Raw genomic sequence first — 21,697 nt, 5'->3', positions numbered from 1 at the left:
AAGGGGGATTTAGGAAGGGAAAAGGGTGTGTAGATCAGATATTTGTTCTAAGATGTTTAGTGGAGAAGTATCTAGAGAAGGGAAGGAAAGTGTATGCTGCCTTCATGGACTTGGAGAAAGCTTATGACAGAATAGATAGGCAAGGTATGTGGAAGGTATTAATAATATATGGAGTGGAGGGAAAATTGTTGAGTGCTGTGAAGAGTATGTACGAGGGAGCTAGGGTTACGGTGCGAGTGGATGGTGAGCTGAGTGAGTTCTTTGATCTCAATGTGGGACTGAAACAGGGTTGTGTGATGTCTCCATGGCTGTTTAATATATACATGGATGGAGTTGTAAAGGAGGTGCAGGGTAGGGCAGTGGATGTGGGGGTGGCTCTAATGAATGAGGGTGAGATTTGGAAGCTTCCGGTGTTGCTGTTTGCTGATGATACAGTACTGTTGAGTGAAGATGAATGGGAGTTGCAAGGCTTGGTGAATGAATTTGGGACAGTGTGTAGGGGGAGGAATCTGAAAGTTAATGTAAACAAAAGTAAAGTTATGGTGTTTGAGAGGAATGAAGTCACAGAGTGTGCAGTGAGGTTGGATGGTGAGGATATGGAGAATGTGAGTGCATTCAAGTACTTGGGTAGTGTGATGAGTAAGGATGGAACTTTGGGGGATGAAGCGCGTGAAAGGGTACAGCAGGGAAGGAAGGTTGTTGGTACACTAAAAGCAGTGATGAGAAATAGGGAGGTGCGTATGGAAGTTAAGAAGTCACTGCATGATAGTATTGTGATCCCTACCCTGACGTATGGAAGCGAGGCATGGACCTTACAAGAGGGGAACAAGTCAAGAGTGAGAGCAGTGGAAATGAGTTACTTGAGAGGAGCATGTGGAGTGACGTGGAGGGACAGGTTGACGAATGAAGAAGTGAAGGAACGCTGTGGGGTGGATGTGGATGTGGTTGAGAAGATTATGAGAAATACACTGAGGTGGTTTGGACATGTGAAGAGAATGGAGAATGAAAGACTGACCAAGAGAGTGTATGTAGGTGAGGTGGAGGGAGGGAGAGGGAGAGGTAGCCCAAGGATGAGGTGGAGGGATGGAGTTGAGAGGTATATGAGGGAGGGGGGGGTGAGTTGGGGGGAGGATAGTCGGATGGTGGGTGACAGAGCGACTTGGAGGCGTTTTGTCTGTGGCCACCCTTTGCGGGATTAGGGCGTCGGGCTATAGATAGATAGATAGATGGAATGAATCAGAATAATACAATACTAAACGGATTTTTCACATGTATGAGGATACACAGGATGGAGATGGTGGATTGTTTACTCTCTCTGATTAATTTTGTAGCCTATATAGCATGATAATAATCAGCATGCTGTTAATTATAAGAGAAGTGATTACATGTATTTCCACTTGTATATATAATTAGTGAAGAACAGATGCTAGCTTTACGAATTTGGTAATGAAAAGTTAAATTTGGTAATGAAAATTGAGGAGTTTAGTAATGTGGCCGTTGCGATCAGGCAACTCTGCTACCCTATCATCTACAGTCATAGCCGAACTCCGATCGAGAGCAGATGTTTATCGCAATGCAAGCCACATGTGGTCGTTTTTTGTGAATAAACTGCAATATCTCGCCACTAGAACACACAGGAATTTACAGTGTTGTGCAGTGTTAAGGAATTAGAATTTAGAGTGCAAAGGATTAACTGTGGAGTGCAAACTGGTGGTTGAAACCAGTCCAGGAGCCAGGGACTTGTTGTAAGTACCCAGAATGTTTAATATTGTATAAACTCAACTCTAAAACCTCATTCTCTGGTTCTTTTACATTTATTTCAGTCTTTTATGTCCCTTGTTGGTGTGTTTTGGGTCTTAAATAGGTGCTATGCATGTCCAGAGGGAGTTGTATAGGTGTCTTTCTGAGTTAGGGTCCATAAATACAAGTCCAGGTGGCTGGGGCGCACTATCCGGACAGCACCACTTTCCGGACGTGCCTTTGGCTCTATTACATCGGATATTGGGGGGACTACTGTACTTTATTCATTAATGTAATTAGTGGTAGGTGGGGGCACTCACCATCCACACACTATATAGTGCTGCTCTTGGGTGGCTGCCCTTTCCTTTCTTCCTTCCTTCTTTCCTTCCTTCCTCTTCTGCCTCTCTTTCCTTCTTTCTTTCTCTTCCTTCTGTCTGTGGGTGACTACACTGAGTGACAAGCCCAGAGGTTTCCTGTACATCAGGAAACCATTTAATGTACTGTGCTTGGTGGCAGCCATATAACCAAACTACGGCACCTGGTAGTTTAGTGGATAATTAAGGTGCTCCAGCTGGATTGACTCTGTGTAGGTTTTTATCCAAGGGGTAGTTGAGGTTTATTGCTAAAGTAATGCCATACAGGGATGAGCGAGGCTGGTCACTCTCATCGTAAATGTCAGGACCAACTTGCCCAGCCCTGGGTTCCTACGCACCTCATGGGGCAACGCAGGATTAGATGACGTATATATGTATGTTTGAATGTATGTATTAATGTAATTAACAGTGGGTCAAGCAGAAGCTGCTTGTTTCAGTTGCATTTAAGCAGAATGATGTGCACTCCATAGCATATTATTTTATCTCAGAGATATCTGTTCTATCCCAGCCATCAGCCTTTAGAAATCTCTACATCATACTCCATATCATTTCCTGCCTGCATCACCACAAGTACTGGGTATATAAATGAGGAAGAGATACTTTTTGGCATTTGAGTGATGTATGTGCTGATCGACTTTTAGGAGAGCAGAGTCAAGGATGATGTGATTAGTATTTATAATAATCAGTTCATGTTTGAGATTTTAAGGAAGCAGGATACTGTATATATGTACTGTACTTTTTATTTTGGTGGGTGGGGACACCCATCATCCACCAACTTACTGTAGTGGTGCTGTACTTTGTTTTTAGGGTAGCTCTACATTAAGCGGCAAGCTAAATGATTTCCTGTAAACCAGGAAAGCATTTACAGTGCTGGGTGGTAACCCTATAACCAACCAACATGTGTTCCCTGCGTGACAATAATTGGGTTGGCAGAGGGTTAGTGCCCCTCCCTGGAAAACAACTAACTAAATGCAAACAAGAAGCCTTGGACCAGAACTGACCAAAAGGTGACGACTAAGAACCGAACAAAGGACGTGATACGGATAGCTATATGGAATGTAAGGGGTGCAAATGATGAGATGAAAGAGAGATTGTCCAGGTGCTTGAGGGTGCAAAAGTGGATGTATGTGGATTAACTGAAACTAAATGGCGAGGTGAAAGTGTGAGAGAATGGGAGTATGGATGGGGTATAAGAACAGGAGTAGGCGAGAATGAGAGGACAAGAGAAACAGATGGGAAGGAGAATATGGGAGAGTATGGATCGGTTGGCTCAAGGATTGTGTGGGTAAGATTGAAAGTTGGACTACAAATGTGGGCAACGTGTGCGTGTGTGCGCTGATGCAAGATCGTTCAAGCAGAGTAAGAGAAGAGTTCTGGACAAATGTGGAAGTGTGCATGGAAAATTTTGAAAGGAATGAGAGAGTGTTTTTGACTGGAGATATGAATGGAATAGTAGGGAATGTGAAGGTGGATGGAGTAGTTGGTGAATGGGATGTCCTCTGCAGAGATGGATGAGAATAGCAATGGTATAGTGGACATTTGTGCTGGGAGGATGTTGGTGATAGCCAGTTCCCTCTTCAGGCACAAAATGATCCATAGGTATATGTGGCGAATGATGAGAAGGGTGGGTGGTGAACTGAATGAATGGAAGGTAATGATTGATTATGTGTGTGTATGGATGAAAGGATGAGAAGGTATGTAACTGATGCAAGAGCGTATAGAGGTTGGGGGAGTGGACTTTCTGACCACCAGTTGGTGGTGGTCAGAATCAAGGTCCAAAGGAAATGGAGGAGTAGAAGAAGAGAAGGCAAGGAGGAAGTAGTTCATGCAAGGAGAGTGGAAGGGTTGCAAGAGGATGGAAAAAAGGCAGAGTGTAAGGGGGAAGTGGAGGTGCGAATGGGTAAATATGGATTGGAGCAGATGGGGGAAGTGGAAGGTGTGTGCAAGATATTCACAGAAGAAATCTGTGCAGCATGTGAGGTGGTGTGTGGGTTGAAGAAAAGATGAAAGGGGGGTGCAGGGAACAGCATGGTGGAATGAAGAGATGAGAGAGGCTGTGGCACAAAGAAGAAAACATATAGTGAGTGGATGTGAAACAGGGGCATAGAAGAAGCTGGGAGACAGTGAGTGGATGTGAAACAGGGGCATAGAAGAAGATGGGAGACAGTGAGTGGATGTGAAACAGGGGCATAGAAGAAGATGGGAGACAGTGAGTGGATGTGAAACAGGGGCATAGAAGAAGATGGGAGACTGAGTGGATGTGAAACAGGGGCATAGAAGAAGCTGAGAGACAGAAGAGAGAGTTATATGTAGAGAGGAAGAGAGAGGTGAAAAGATTAGTAACAGAGAGTAAGAAGAGTGTGGATGAGAAATTTGGAAGGACTTTGAGTGTAAAGTGGAGGGAATGTAAGAAAATGTTCTGGAAAGAAATAGAGTCAAACAGGGTGCCAAAGAAGTTAGTAGGGGAGTGAAAAATAAAAATGGTAGATTACTAGTGGAGAATGGAGAAAAAGTGAGCAGATGGAGAGAACACTTTAATGGATTGTTGAACATGGAGAATGAAAGTAATGCTAGTGTAAGTGGCTGGGGAATGGCTGGGAGACGAAGGGTTGTGAGAAGAGGAAGAAATCATTAGGATGGAAGTTGTGGAGGCAATGAAGAGAGTTAAAATGGGGAAAGCCCCAGGAATTGATGGAGTGTGTGGTGAAATACTGAAGCATGGGGGAGAGATAGTTGTAGAATGGATATGAAAGATGTGCAGATTGGCCTGGGAGGAAGGTAGAGTCCCAGAGGATTGGAAGTCAGGTATAATTATTCCCCTGTTGAATGTGGAGAGTGAGAACAGTGCGAGTATAAGTGGTTGGGAAATGGCTGGGAGAAGAAGAGATGAGAGGAGGGAGGAAGAGATCAGTAGTGTGGAAGTAGTGGAAGCGATGAAGAATATTAAGTTGGGAAAGGCCCCAGGAATTGATGGAGTGTGTGGTGAAATGCTTAGGTATGGGGGTGAGATTGTTGTGGAGTGGATATGGAAGTTGTGTAGATTGGCTTGGGAAGAGGGAAGGGTTCCAGAGGACTGGAAATCAGGTATAATTGTTCCTTTATACAAAGGAAAAGGAGAGAGAGAAGTATGTGGTAACCATAGGGGTATTTGCCTACTTAGTGTGACTGGTAAAATATATGGTAGAATACTCATTGATAGGGTTAGGCATATGACAGAGGAGCTAGTTGGAGAAGAACAAGTGGGATTTAGGAAGGGAAAAGGGTGTGTAGATCAGATATTTGTTCTAAGATGTTTAGTGGAGAAGTATCTAGAGAAGGGGAGGAAAGTGTATGCTGCATTCATGGACTTGGAGAAAGCTTATGACAGAATAGATAGGCAAGGTATGTGGAAGGTATTAAGAATATATGGAGTGGAGGGGAAATTGTTGAGTGCTGTGAAGAGTATGTACGAGGGAGCTAGGGCTACGGTGCGAATGGATGGTGAGCTGAGTGAGTTCTTTGATCTCAGTGTGGGACTGAAACAGGGTTGTGTGATGTCTCCATGGCTGTTTAATATATACATGGATGGGGTTGTAAAGGAGGTGCAGGGTAGGGCAGTGGATGTGGGGGTGGCTCTAATGAATGAGGGTGAGATTTGGAAGCTTCCGGTGTTGCTGTTTGCTAATGATACAGTGCTGTTGAGTGAAGATGAATGGGAGTTGCAAGGTTTGGTGAATGAATTTGGGACAGTGTGTAGGGGGAGGAATCTGAAAGTTAATGTAAACAAAAGTAAAGTTATGGTGTTTGAGAGGAATGAAGTCACAGAGTGTGCAGTGAGGTTAGATGGTGAGGATATGGAGAATGTGAGTGTATTCAAGTACTTGGGTAGTGTGATGAGTAAGGTTGGAACTTTGGGGGATGAAGTGCGTGAAAGGGTACAGCAGGGAAGGAATGTTGTTGGTACACTGAGAGCAGTGATGAGAAATAGGGAGGTGAGTATGGAAGTTAAGAAGTCACTGCATGATAGTATTGTGATCCCTACCCTGACGTATGGAAGCGAGGCATGGACCTTACAAGAGGGGAACTAGTCAAGAGTGAGAGCAGTGGAAATGAGTTACTTGAGAGGAGCATGTGGAGTGACATGGAGGGACAGGTTGACAAATGAAGAAGTGAAGGAACGCTGTGGGGTGGATGTGGATGTGGTTGAGAAGATTAGGAGAAATACACTGAGGTGGTTTGGACATGTGAAGAGAATGGAGAATGAAAGACTGACTAAGAGGGTGTATGTGGGTGAAGTGGGGGGAGGGAGAGGGAGAGGTAGACCGAGGATGAGGTGGAGGGATGGAGTTGAGAGGTATATGAGGGAGGGGGGGGTGAGTTGGGGGGAGGGTAGTCGGATGGTGGGTGACAGAGCGACTTGGAGGCGTTTTGTCTGCGGCCACCCTTTGCGGGATTAGGGCGTCGGGCTATAGAATAGAAAAAAAAACAACAACAAAGGAAAAAGGGAAAAAGAAGTGTGTGGTAATCATAGGAGCATTTATCTTCTTAGTGTAATAGGAAAAGTATGTGGTAGGTTACTTAATTGACAGAGTTAGGGAAATAACAGAGGAATTAGTTGGAGAAGAACAGGGTGGTTTTAGGAAGGGAAGAGGTTGTGTAGATCAGATATTCATTCTTAGATCTTTAGTGGAAAAGTTTCTCGAGAAGGGAAAGAAGTTGTATGCAGCCATCATGGATTTGGAGAAAGCATATGACAGGGTGGATAGACAAGGATTGTGGAAAATATTAAGAATATATGGAGTAGATGGGAAATTGTTGAATGCCGTGAAGAGTATGTAGGAGGATGCTAAGGCTGCAGTGCGTGTGGATAGTGAACTGAGTGAATACTTCTATTTGAAGGTTGGGTTGAAACTGGGATGTGTCATGTCACCATGGTTGTTCAATCTGTATATGGATGAGGTTATAAAAGAGATACAAGGTAGGGCGGTGGATGTTGGAGCGGCCCTAGTGAGAGAGGGCAATGCTTGGAAACTCTGTACTGTTGTTTGCAGATGATACTGTGTCGTTAAGTGAAGATGAAGGGGAGGTGCAGGGCTTGGTGGATGAGTTTGGGAGACTGTGTAAGAAACAGAATCTAAAGATGAATGTATGGAAGAGTAAAGTTTTGGTCTTCGAGAGAGGTGAAGTCAGCAAATGTACAGTGAGGTTGGTTGAGGAGGAAGTGGAAAATGTGAGTGCATTTAAGTATTGTACTTGGGTAGTGTGATGGGTAAGGATGGAAGTTTGGAGGGTGAAGTGCTTGAAAGGGTACAACAAGGAAGAAGGGTTGCTAGTTCCTTGAAAGCAGTGATAAGAAATAGTGAAGTGAGCATGAAAAAAGTTACTACATGACAGTAGTAACCAACTCTAACTTATGGAAGTGAAGCTTGAATGTTGTTGGAGTGACACAAGTCAAGAGTGAGAGCAGTGGAAATGAGTTATTTGAGAGGAGCATGTGGATTCACATGGAATGACAGACTGACAAATGAGGAAGTGAAGGAGCTTTGTGGAGTGGATGGAGATGTGATGGGAAGCGTTAGGAGAAGCACATTGGGCCGATTCCACAGTTGTTTGTAGTGGTTTGCAAGCACCCAAACGAAAGAAACTGAACTGTGTAAATGACTTATGACTGAATTATATGATGATTTTGGTGACTAAACTATGTAGCAATCTTAATTACCTAACCATTTGACAGGGGTAGTGAAAGTGGATACTGAACTTTTTGGAAAAAATGTAGTTATAAGTGTGGTTGGGGAGGAAGCAAACAAATGAAAACTACTGTGGAATCGCCCCATTGAGGTGTTTTGGCCATGTGGAGAGGATGGAGAGTGAGAGACTGATGAGGAGAGTGCATATGAGTGAGGTGGGGGGGGAGAGGGAGGGGGAGGCCAATAATGAGATGGAGGGATTGAGTGGAGAAGTAAATGAGAGAGGGGGGTGTGAACTAGGAGGAGGGCAGTGAAATGGTGGGGAACAGGGCAGCATGAAGGCGATTTGTTTGTGGCCACCCCTTATGGGCTTAAGGCATCTGGTGATAGATAGATGGATAGATAGGCTTTTTATTCAGAGTACAACTGTCACTATGTCACTGCAGTGTATAATTTATGAGTTAAGACAGTTTTTTATTTATTATTGTGCGGAAATTTTTTTAGCTGGACTTCCCAGATTTGAAGATTTCTGTAGAAGTACAAGGAGTCTTTGTTTACGTTGTTCTGTTATGAAGTTGCAAATGAATTAATACTTGTTTTAACTTTAAGTTGCTCATTCATGATTTACCAAAAAGTTGCCTTGAAATTGGGATTTTTGTTTAACCCATAATTATGATTCAGAAATATTTTTTACATAAACTTGTTTCACATGAGTAGCATTTTGCCAGCACATCTACTACACTTTAACCCGCCCCGTCCTGGCTGATTTTCCACCAGAGACTCCCCCCAATCCCGACCAATTTTTGAAAAATTTTTTTTTGGCTCAAACCTCCACTTTTGGTGATAAACATCAAAAATTCATAGAGAAATCTCTCACCTGAGGTTTAATATACTCGATTGGGGAATCACTCTGGCCCTGAATTTCGTACCATGGCATGACATGTCTTTACTGGCCAGGTCACTGGTAACAGGTGAATTGTCAAGACAGTGGCGTGCAGGGGGGGAGGGGAGGTCATGCTGGGTAAGGCATTGTTCCTGTCTGGTATCTTGTAGAGGAAGGTGTCCTGTGTATACGTACCAAAAATCATGCAAAAATTGAAAATTGTGCAAATTAGGGACCTTGCAATTGATGCACGTTTATATACATCAACGTGACTGACAGTGACAAAACGTGTGGACGTATATGAGGCGTCTAGCGGCAGAGTGACGTATGTGCCAAAATGGCCGATGGTGAGTTATTCCCGCCAGTGTGTAGGTGGAGCCTTCTAGATCCTCCCTGTATAAAGCTACATACAAACAGAACCCTTACAGCTAGCTGGCAAATGGGCAAGCGTCGCGTGTTTTAGGTATTGATAACCCATAGAGGAAGTCTGCTCCCACATGGCAGAAGGACGTACGGGCCACGAGTGGCTAGCCATTGGGAGGCTGCATCTCAGTACTAGCCCCCAGCCTCAGCCAGTCCCCACCAGTGTCTCCCTGAATCTCGCACGTGGTTGATGGGGTGCACTGTCCTCTGCCCATTTTGAGTGCTTTGAGTGCTTTTAATTAAAAATTTACAATATAAAGATTAATCGAAAATAAAAAAATTGCATTATTAATATAAAACTTTCACAGTTTATGAATTTTTGTTTATTTTTTTTTGATCACATAATTATAACCCATGTTAATATTTTGTGTATGACCCCCAATGGGTGTGTGTGTGTGTGTGTGTGTGTGTGTGTGTGTGTGTGTGTGTGTGTGTGTGTTTTCTAAACAATGGATTCATTAAATTGCATTTTTTGAGAGCATTACATTGATATAAAACAACATTAGTTTTTTCTTTATACCTTTTATGTACACATTCTTCAAATTTAAGCTTCAGTTACTCGAAAGTAACCCCCTGATGCATACGTCACTCTGCCACTAGACGCCTCATATATACGTCAATGGGACGCGGTGGGTTAAGTGAAAAGTGGCTATAGTTTCTTGTCTGTTTTAAATTATGATGCTTAGTGTGTAAACATTATTACTGTCATTATCCTGACCCCCTTTTTCCACCCAAGATGGGGTGAGGTAGGGTCCAGAAAGCGAAGAAGTGGAAAAGCTTGATAGAGGGAGAATAAGTTAACAGCATGTTGAGTGAAATGGGCCACACATTTGCTCACTCACTTTTCAATCCACCTACAATCTTGAATGTACCTTGTTTTATAGGAAAATATGAGCAACCGCAGCCTTCAAGAACTGCTGCAACAGGCAGAACAGCTGGCCAGTAACCTTGGGGATGGGGGAGAGTTGCCTCGAGTGGATCGCTCGCTGCAGCAGATCCTTCACACTGGCCAGCAGCTGTGGTCCCGTGCTGCCCAGCCCTCAACCACCAGCGATGCCCAGGCGTGAGTACCCACACCATTGTCCTCTTGACCCCATCACTGATGATATACTTTGCATTTTAATCCAGTATCTACCAGACTCTTTTCAGTTACAGTATTTTATTCAGTTGTAGTAATGAAGGGATTACTTAAGGCTGTATGTAATTCCATCAGCTAAAAAGTTTCTAAGCTAAATGTAAGGAGCTAAAAGTAAGAAGAACTAGAAATTACTCAGAGAGTGCATACCTCCGCCAGTGCCATTGCTATTGAAAAGGATCCAGATGTGGATCCATGGATATAGGATCTGGCCGGATCCTCCCCAAAATGTAATTGTTGCTTCTTTGGCCCATGGCCCAGCCTTCCACAAAATTTAATCAGTATCTGTTCATAACTTTTTGAGTAATCTTGCTAACAGATCCTTGGGTATAGGATTTGGATCCATCCCCAAATTTAATCAATTCTCTCTTGCTCCTTGGCCCACCTTTGCACAAAATTTCATTGAAATTCTTTGAGAACCTTTGGAGATATTGTGCGGATACTCCAGATCCGCCCCCAAATATAGTAATTTCTTCCTTGGCCCATGGCACACCCTTCCACAAAATTTCATCAAAATCCATTTATAACTCTTTGTGTAATCCTGTTAACAGACAGACAAACACAGACAAACAAACAAATAAACAAACCAACGCTGGCAAAAACATAACCTCTTTGGCGGAGGTAATAAAATGAGGATTTTGTCATAGGTATGAAGGGCTCAACCTCTCCACACTGAGGATGACATTTTTATTTTACAGTAAGTTTTCATTATGTGGTGTCTTGTTTTTGTTTATTTTTGCAGTTCAGCCCACAGGAAATTTCATAAGGATTGCCTGTTATAGTTTCTTTGCTGCTATCAAGTTTTATTCTCCAGTTTCTTCAAGTTTACAGTACCAATTCTTTGGAAAAGTTTTAATAATTTGGAACACATCACTGGCATATAACAGGGACTCATGTATTCCAGCTATTGTAAACCTAGTCAGTTACTTTTCTGAGACACCTAAATTGAGGAGGACATAATGAAAGTTGTATCTAACTCTTTAAGTTTGAAAGCCTGTCCAGAGCTGAGTAAAATCATTGTGAGGCAGCAAGAATGACATTATATGTGAACAGCCATCATTGTGAATAGATGTACCAATATCAAAATTTTGACCGATACCAATACTGATATCACAGAATTGGACTGATACTACTACTGATACTGATACCAGTGCATTGGAGACCAATCTGTTAGGCTGTTGCCCATACTTGTGCAGCTTTCTTTTTTTCGAGTTTGTCATTAAACTACAGTAGAACCTCTGTCATTCGGACTATATGGGGGGAAGGTTTGTCCGAATTAGCAGATTGTCCGGACCATCAGGGTAATCTCCAGTTCATACCAAAAACTATCTACATATTGTATGTTTGTTAATTATTAACATATGTGGCATATGTCAACCCTACGTAACTGCAAAAGATGAAAGGATACTAAAATAACCAAACTAATCATGTACGATAGTTTTGTATTGCATAATTTACAGGTAAGGCCATGTCAAGAAACTAGCCTACATTTTAAATTGTAGTAAGTGACTAAGGCCCGTGTAGGCAATAAAATAAATTAATTAATTAACTGTAATATTTGGAATAAAAATAAGACTTATGTAGGCAAAAAATACATTGTCATCTTTGGCATATTGATAACGCCCATATGGGCAAGAAGCTAATGTTTGATGTACAAGTAAAGCACATTTAAGTACAAAAAATAACCTACAGTAATCACTAAACACTACAGAATATTCTGACCCATTTTTGTGTAAGCAAACTCCTCCTTTTAACACTTTTATTCATTGCAGAAGCTACACTTGCTTTAAGGGGCATGGTAAGGAGAATTAACTTTTGAAATACAGTATAAAAATATAAATGGTTGGTGAACTAGTTGATGGAACGAATGCTAGTGTGTGTTTAAACAGGCGCCCATGTTGCGACCTAGCGTGATCCGAGACTAAACGAATGACGATCGCTTTCCGCGCTGATACTGAATATGACTTTAGAATTACTTTCAACATATTTTTGGAGCTTATTATTTTTAAATTTTGTCCGAATTAACAGAAATCTGGATTAAAGGGGTCCGGACCAAAGAGGTTCTACTGTACTACTCACCATGTACTCAATATGATACGAAATAATTGGATTTTACCAATAATTTATTTATCATCCCTATAAAACATCCAAATTCAGTTTAACAAAATAACTTCCAGTGAATGATATGCTACGCACTAAATTCCTTTTAAGTATTGGTAGTATCGGCAGAAAATCAGCTGATACTGATTCCGATACCAGTACTCTAAAAATGGGCTGATACCACCAATACTGATACCAATACTTCAGTAGATCTCTGATTGTGAAGGGTTAACCTTGTCAGTATGTTTGATACCTTTTAATTAAGCATCACCACATAAATAGCGAAGCTTCTTGTTTTCATCAGTATTATTAACCCCTAAAGTAGCATGACTGACGATCGTCAGTTTGCAAGTTTGCCATGTAGAGTCCTATGACTGACGATCGTAGAAGGTACAGTAATACCTCAAAATGTGATGCCCCTAGATGTGATACCCTGACTTAACGATGGGGGTTGAAATACCACCATACCCCGCCTAACGATGGCCAATCCCCGGTTTAACAATGAGTTTTGATTTTTTTTTTTCTTTTACCAATTTTGATGATAGACTAAAATTGTGCGCTTAGGTTGATTTATAAACAGTTTTTAGACTTAGAATAATGCGTTTTAGCCATCGGTGGGGTGAATATTGTCATTTTGGGGTACAATTTACAAAGTTTTAGTTTTTCCAGATATATTTGATGATTTTCAGATGTTACTTGCTGGTTTTAGTGAGTTTATTTACAGGTGTTAGGCTCAGGTTAGCTTCTTTTACAGCTGTTAGGCCATTTAGATTGGCTTTAAACTTGTTTTTGGGCTCATTTGGATGGGTTTAGGACTTGGTTGGGGGGGGGAACCCAAGGCTGAAAAATGCATCCCATTACTTTACATGTTAAAACTACTCCTATATACAGTAAAACCTCAATTTAATGGCACCCTAGGGGGCCCTGAGCATGCCGGGAAAAACGAAATTCCATTAGATTGGGGCTCATACTGGGGGGGGGGGGGGAAATCATGACAAAGTCAGAGGCATCCACTCCGGTCTGCTGCGTGATGGTGACTGACATTAGGCCTGGGCTGGCATGCAGTGTTGCCAAAGAAGTTATAGAAATCCGCTAGGTTGGTCTCAATAGTGGTAAAAATCTGCCAGACTGAGAAAGATTAAGGAAAAAAACGTTAGACAGGACTTTAAATGAACGCCAGATGTACAGAAAATATTTAAATTTTTACCAGTTAGATAGCTTTTAAAACAGATTTTAAAATGGCTAAATTTAGCAGGAAAATTGCTACATGGGTAACACTGCTGGCATGAATGATGGCTAGTGGAAACATGTCAAATGTCGCTTTTTCACTTAATTGTTGTTATTGGCCTAAAACAAATAAACATTAAAACTTAACCAGTACTTTCGCAAGATTAGTTTTCTTTTACACCATAAATAATGTTTGCAGGGCAGCAAAGACTGTTTCCGTCAGCTAACTCCCAATCAAATGAACGTTGTCCGACCTAGGGAGTTCGTCCGAAACCGTAAGAAATGAGTCATCACTTAATTGGGCGAGTGTACTTTCTCGCATAAATTCATAGGTGAGAGTCAAAAGCTCATCAGTATTCCATCTCATGAGGTATCAGTTTTGAGAGATTTTATTATAAAGAAACATGGCCTATGGTTTAATATGAGCCTTCATAATGTGCAAGCATTTTTTTTTTTTTTTTCACATTCAGTCAGGAGGCTTAATGTACAGGTAATTTATCGATACCGCTGGAACTCACGCTAACACATTTTTAAGCATATAAACATATGCAGACATACAAAATCAATATTAAAATTTTATATTTACTCTGTAGAACAAAAGAAAGCAGGTAGGTGTGGTGTTGTAGTAAAGTACTGTACAGTAATGCTGGTAAGTACAGTACAGTAATCCAGGTAAGTTAGTTGGCAGGTTGGAGTAGAATAGATGGCACTACGTAAATAAGTTCACTAAGTTATGAAATCTATAACACTAGTTCTTAAATCTAACCTTACATGCTAATGTTTTTCACTTTGGGGTTACTGGGGGCTTACTGGTGGTACTGGTGGATCATCAGGATCTTCATCCAGTACCATAGGGAGGTCAGTTTGGGCTGAGGTTGAGGGTTGAGGCTGGAGGCCCTCTTTTTGGCTCTGGCAAACATGGTTCGGATGTCTGCCTGTTTGCTGGCCTTTCTCTGAGCATCATGTAGAATATTGCGTATACTGTGCAGTGGTAGAACATGCTGAGCAGTGAGTGAAGGCTGCCTCTCAGCAAACCTTATGAAAGTGTCTAATGCTGCCAATCCTTCAGCCCAGGGCACATTGGGTAACACTTGTAGTTCCTCGTCACTCTCCTCCTCTTGAACCTCTGGCGCTCGTCCTTGCACAGCAGCAATAATTTCATCAGTATCAAGTGTTTGTGTGATGGGTACATTGTCTTCTAAGTCCACCCAGTCTGCCAGTTCTTGGTCTTCAACCTCCACCTTATCACTGCCATTAACCATGTCGCGAATGTTCTTCTTGAGTTTCTGGGTTGTAGCAAATTCCTCAAACTCGCCATCCTCATGAGAGTGGTCTGTATCATGCATCTCAGTGGGCCACATCTTTCGCTATGCTCTGTTGAGAGTCTTACTGTTCACATCCTTCCTGGTATTGGAGGCAAAGTAAATGGCATCCTTTAGAGTGAAGTTTTTCTGTACTGAGACCACATCTGAGTGTGAGTTCAGGACCATATGCATAAATTCTTTTTTATAGTGCATCTTGAGGTTTTGGATTACCCCCAGATCCATAGGTTGGATCATACATGTGACATTAGGGGGCAGATAGACAACAAAAATATTCCCTGAAACTAATTCACTGGCAGGGGGATGCACCCTACAACTGTCCAAGAGGAGTACAACTGTTGTGTCCTCAGGCTTGCCCAGATGCCTTAAATTCTCCTTGACAGCAGGAATGAATACATGAAAGACCCACTGCTTAAACACCTCACAGCTTGTCCATGTGTTTCCCTGGTGGTTGTAATGAACAGGCAGGTGGGCTACTTTGCTAAGACTCCGTGGTTTGGCATATTTACCAATCACCAGCAACTTTATCTTGTGTTTTCCCGAAGTGTTGGCGCAGCATAAAAGAGTTATCCTGTCATTATTTTGTTTAAAACCGTGTGCCACCTTCTTGTTACCACCTGCTAAGGTAGACCCTGGCAAACAACGCCAAAACAGCCCAATTTCATCTGTCTATCTATCTATCTATTGCCAGATGCCTCAATCCTGTACGGGGTGGCCATAAACAAATTGCCTCCACGTCGCCCTGTCCAGCACCATTTCACTGCCCTGCTTCCAACTCACACCCCCCTCTCTCATATACCTCTCCACCCCATCCCTCCATCTCATCCTCGGCCTCCCCTTCCCTCTCCCCCCCTCCACCTCACTCACATACACTTTCCTCATCAGTCTCTCACCCTCCATCCTCTCCACATGGCCAAACCACCTCAGTGTGTTCCTCCTAACGCTTCCTATCACATCCACATCCACACCACAACGCTCCTTTTATCTGCATTGTAAATCTGATCAGCTGACAGATGGTACTTGTTGACGATGCCTTGAAATGTTTCCTTATATTCGTCACCAGACACTTGGTTAGCAGACATTTGTTCCCCACTGACATCAGTGGACCTAATGCCATGGAGAAGCTTGAATCTGTGCAACCAGCCAGATGAAAAAACACATTTGTCGGTAATACCTGGCCTCTCTTATTCTGGCCTGTTCAATGAGTAGTAGGCCAGAGATTGGTGCACCTTCGGAACACTTAAGTTGGAACCACTCAGATAATGCACGATCAAATTCTTCTAATTTAGGATGCCGTAGGTTCTGCCTCTTTTCTATGCCCTTGATGGTCTCACCCGTAGCAAAAAACTACTTAATCTGGTCTGCCTGTTTCTTGAAATCATAGATGGTGGAAGGAGAAATTGCAAACGCTTCCATAATGCTCCTCCTAGACTCATTTCTCTCCAATCTCTGCACCACTTTGAGCTTTTTTCTGAGCGTCAGTACCTTCCTTGACTGTTTTCTGTGAACTTTCGGCATCGTCAGTGCCTAAAAAAGTCATGAAATCCTGCAAAATAAGCACACGCGTGAGACGTTTTTGAGTCAGCCTAGGCGGGAGGAAGACTGGGTGAGCATAAACATAGGCTACCCCCCCCTTTTTTTTTTTTTCTTATGCGAGGAAGAAGGAACCAAAGGCCATGAGCATGCAATAACAGTTCCCTCCAAGAGAAAAACAAAATACAAGAGAGAGCCAAATTCAAGATCCATTCATTTCGAGATGCCTGGACACTGCTTTTGAAAGACTGGAGATCATAGGCAGCAGGAAATACAGACAGAGGGAGACAGTTCCAGAGTTGACGTGTTGCATAAATGAAGGACTGGGAGTAACAGTTAACTCTTGCATTAGAGAGTTGGACAGAAAAGGGATGAGAGGAAATACAGACAGAGGGAGACAGTTCCAGAGTTGACCTGTTGCATAAATGAAGGACTAGGAGTAACGGTTAACTCTTGCATTAGAGAGTTGGACAGAAAAGGGATGAGAGTTTGCTGCTAGACGGGTGCTACGCGCCCGTCGTAGAGGTGGAGGAATGCATGCAGACAGTTCAGAGGAGCAGTGACCATTAAGGTAGTGATAGAAAAGAGATAAAGATGCAACAGTGCGGCGAAGAGACAGTGGTTGAAGGGAGTCAGTAAGAGGAGGAGAGTTAATGAGACGAAAAGCCTTTGACTCCATCCTGTTGAGAAGAGCTGTATGTGGGGAGCCTCCCCACGCATGAGAGTTGTACTCCACACAGGGGTGGATAAAACCCCTGTATAGAGTCAACGATTGTGCAGGGATAAAGAAAGAACGGTGTTGGCTTAGCACACCCAATCTCTTGGAAATAGATTCAAGAGATGTTATATGATCTTCCCAAGATAAGTCCCGAGTAAATGGAACCCCAAGCATGTTCAAGGATGATGCAGGATTAAGCTGAATATTATTAAACATTAGTGGGTATACCTGTGAAAGATTTTGACGGGTTGATAGGTGTAAGAACTTAGTCTTAGGTGCATTAAAAACAACCAGATTATTTTTACCCCAGTCAGAGATACGAGCCAAGTCAGACATTAGGTGTGCCATAGCCTCATCCCTTGTTTGTTGAAGTAACTGCTGAGATGGGTGTTGTGGGAACCGAATGGAAAGGTGAAGGGTGGAGTCATCAGCGTATGAGTGGATAGGGTTAGATGTACAGCTTAGAAGGTTATTCATGAATAAATGGAAGAGATTTGGTGATAGGACAGAGCCCTGAGGAACACCACTGTTGATAGATCTAGGAGAAGAACGATGGCTGTCTACAACAGCGGCTATAGAACGACCAGAAAGGAAGCTAGCGATGAAGGCACAGATAGAAGGATAGAAGCCGTAAGAGGGCAGTTTGGAAATTAAAGATTTATGCCAAACTCGATCGAAAGCCTTTGAGATGTCGAGTGCAGTGGCAAAGCTTTCGCCAAAGTCCTGAAAGGAGGATGACCAGGAGTCTGAAAGGTAGGTGAGAAGATCGCCAGTGGAACGTCCCTGACGGAACCCGTACTGACGATCGGAAAGAAGGTTGTGATAGAAAAGATGCCTTAAAATTTTTCTATTGAGAATTGACTCGAAAACTTTTGAAATACAGGACGTTAAAGCAATTGGACGATAGTTGGAGGGTTGGAAGTGGTCACCCTTCTTTGGGACTGGCTGAATGAGAGCAAACTTCCAGCAAGAAGGAAAGGTACAAGTTGACAGACAAAGGCGAAAGAGTTTGCCTAGGCAGGGTGTAAGCACAGAAGCACAGTTCTTGAGAACAACAGGAGGGACTCCATCAGGTCCATATGCCTTGTTAGTATTGAGGCCAGTGATGGCAGAAAATACATCAACTGAAGAAATTTTAATGTCAGCCATGAGGAAGTCAGAGGCGGGAAGTGATGGAGGAACAGCACCAGAATCGTCTAAGGTGGAATTGGAGGAGAAAGTCTGTGCAAAGAGATCTACTTTATCAGTAGAAGAAATAGCTACAGAACCGTCAGAGTAGAAAAGAGGATGGAAGGATGATGAGGTAAAGTTGTTAGAAAGGTTTTTGGCAAGGTGCCAGAAGGAGCGGGAAGAATTCGAGTTGGAGAGTTGAGAGCATTTAGTACAGATGAAATTATTTTAGCAGAGCTAAGAACAGACTTAGCATGATTCCGGGCAGAAACGTAAAGATGATGTGATTCAGGGGTAGGTTGGCTCCGGTACCTTTTGTAGTCCCTTTTCTTGTTGCGGACAGCATTAGAACAAGCGAGAAATTGGCGGGAAACTGCAAACAGACGATCGAGATGCACGTGACGCTTGCCACATTTGAATTTCTTTCTAATTTTTACCCATTTTATGGGAATTTTAAATTTTTTTTTGCATAAATATTCCATGGGAGTTTTTCGGAATTTTTAATTTTTTTTTGCATGAATATTCCTCGGGAGATTTGTGCCGTTAGTTTGGGGTTGCCGTTAGAATGAATGCTGTTAAATTGAGGTTTTACTGTACGATACCCTGCCGAACGATGGGTTTTAACCTAACCAATTGCATCATTAAACCAGGGTATTCCTGTATTTCAGAAATTGCTGAGCACTAAGCCAGCCCCTTTTATGACATAAATGGTTCCTACCCAATCAGAACTAGGAGATGAAGTGGTGGGAAGGAAGATCCCACCCTCTTACCAGGTCTGTGGGGAGACTGCCCCCCCCCCACCCCAGCCACATCTCCACCTACGTCTGGCTGATTGGATACACCCTGCTGTGTCTTCACCCACCCAAAGTTATCACCAATACCACATCTATATCGAATAAGGGGCTGTCTCATGCCTGCTCCCCCTCCCTCCAGCTCCTCCCCTTCCACCTCCCTTTGTATCAAATGACGTGGCAGTTTCTCTGTTATGACTTTTGTTTGTGTTTCCTTCTGCCATAATACCCCCCACACCACTTCCCCCGCATTGGGGGTATGTCTCATCCTCCCTTTCACCCCCACCAGAGATCCCCCACCCCACCTCACCTTCCTTCCTCCCAATCTTTTGGCCAGAAATATGACACGATAATTTCCCTGCCATGATGGGCTGTCTGCTCTCACCTTTTTTTTTTTTTTTTTTAAATTTAATTTAATTTTATTTTTTAACATGCTGACTCCTGCAACTAGTTTCATCAATAGAAGCATATTTTACATTGATTTCATTGATTTTGGTAAGGTTCTTTTGCAAAAATTATTTTTATGATAAATTTTATGAGTTTGGATTTTATTTTATTTTTTATTACATATGCTGACCCCAACACCTAATTACATCAATAGAAACATAACTGACATTGATTTCATTGATTTTGGTAACGGTTCCTTGCGAAATTGAGTTTCCACCGATATTTTCATGTTTTCTCTCTTAGTGCGAGGGGGGGACGTTTATAATTTTTGATGGGCGGTTTTGCGGTAACCATTAGGCCTAGGGAACTGAAACTGGCATTTTCAGGTGTGTAAATTCAAACTCTTGATATCTGTAAGATAAATTTCACCTTGGTAAAAGTTGAAAAATCGACTCCGAATTGCGGCTAGGGTGGAACATAGCTTCAGAAAAATGCAGTCTTTAGAGGTTAAGCTTTGTCATGTAAATGGCAAAGCATGGAAGAACAAAAAGGAATTAAGATGAGGAAAACTGAGTATGAAGTGATGAACGAAAATAAAGGAAGAAAGATGTTAAAGACGAAAAGGAAAGGTGCCTAGAAAAACAAATGAAGGAAAAATATTAGAGAGAGAGATCTAACCATCTCCCCACTCATCCTGATTTTCCCGTAGCAGTTATCTGTAAACAAAAAAAATCACTGTAATGGGAGCGTTTGCACAAAGAGGAAAATCTGCCAGACACCGCTAGAAACTATGTCTCGTTTTCGTTTCTGCAGGCTAAGGGGCTCGTAGTTAAATTTCAGTGTTATTTTTCTGATCGATAATCACGATACTGGTTAAGCCAATACCTTTAAAAATGCAATTCACTCTTGCTTATGCTATTTCACCCAAAATATCGCTGATAAACTATATTCTTTCTCAAGAAGATTAGTGCAATATTTGCCAAAAAGACGGTTTTTGGACTCGAGTATCCTTTCCCCTTCCGCATTCCTTATACCATACGCACATTCCCCATGTACTCCTTCAAAACCTTGTGCTGCTTCACCTACATTACCATTTAAGTCCTCTCCCAAAACCACTATCTCGTCATCCTGCATACCACCTACTACACTATTAAATCATTCCAAAATCTGTCTTTCTCTGCTTCATCCAATCCTGCCTGTGGAGCATATGCTGATATAACTGAAGCTATCTTTCTCTTGAAATTCAAGAAGAGTCATGGGCCTGGTGGTGTTCTATTTGTATAGGGTGTAGGCATTGAAGAGGGTCATGTGGATGAAATTGAAGGACATTTTACATTGTCCACTTGACCGTTCTCCTTTTTGCGGGGTAGTACTGGATCATCTGATCAAAATGATCCACCCCACCCATATGCTGATTGTAGTCCTCTACCATGACTCTCTTGTTGATGGTCTTGGTGATGTTGTGGAATGTACCATCTGGGCCCCTTGACCTTCCCATGTAATTGCTTAGGGACAGTGATGTTGCTGTGGAAAGTGGACACCGTACTTTCGGTACACTTGTCTTTTCCACAACAACACCATCATGTTGCCCTTGTGCCTAGCGCCCACTCCATCATCAGGAAGGTGTACGTCTTGCAGCTCCTTTGGTGCTCCCTTTGCAAGCTGTAGTGTGCCACACACGTACACTTTCTTGCTGAAGAAGTGTTCGCACAGTGATACAGTTCAGAGTTGCAAAAATTGTCCATATACAGCTTGTACCCTTTGTCCTTCAAAGGTTCAGTGAGGCACCACACTGTTTTCAAGAGATTTCATCTCCTCCATGTATACTTCAAAATTCCAAATGTAGCCACTCTTTGCTTTGGCCAAGATGTAAAGTTTGATGGCATACTTTTGGGGCCTCATTGGGTTATACATGGAAGGAGAGGCACCCCTTCTAACCCAGAGGTCATCCAGGGTCAGATGTTCAGAAGGGATGTATACCTCCCTGAACCTCTGAAGGAGGTACTGTACTGCATCACTGTGCAAATCCTTATGAGCTGATCTTGATTGTCCTCAGGTATGGCAAGACTGTTGAGTGCATGAAAGTGCATCAGGATGGCCCTGAAGTGCTTTCCACTCATTGTCTGCCGAAGTATGGGATAATGTTGAACTCCATGGACCACCAATAGTGTCTTATGGTTGGCAGGTCACCGTATACATACAGTATGTACATTATATTCAGTACATGT

The 21,697-nt window shown here is 42.5% G+C and overlaps 1 protein-coding gene across 1 annotated transcript in view; it reads left to right on the top strand.

Moving 5' to 3' along the window:
* The first annotated feature begins 9,976 nt into the window (after positions 1–9,976).
* LOC145417423 (nuclear pore complex protein Nup93-like) overlaps positions 9,977–21,697 on the top strand; it is a 585,659-nt gene continuing 573,938 nt past the window's right edge. The window contains exon 1 of the mRNA XM_080286106.1: positions 9,977–10,149. Coding sequence (XP_080142232.1) covers positions 9,977–10,149 — 173 coding nt within the window. The remainder of the gene's footprint in view (positions 10,150–21,697) is intronic.

Source organism: Coenobita brevimanus, chromosome 110 (genome assembly GCF_032717465.1).
Source record: "Coenobita brevimanus isolate Jiangsu-jjx chromosome 110, ASM3271746v2, whole genome shotgun sequence".
NCBI classification, from domain to species: Eukaryota; Metazoa; Arthropoda; class Malacostraca; order Decapoda; family Coenobitidae; genus Coenobita; species Coenobita brevimanus.
This window is presented reverse-complemented; position numbering and strand designations above follow the sequence as displayed.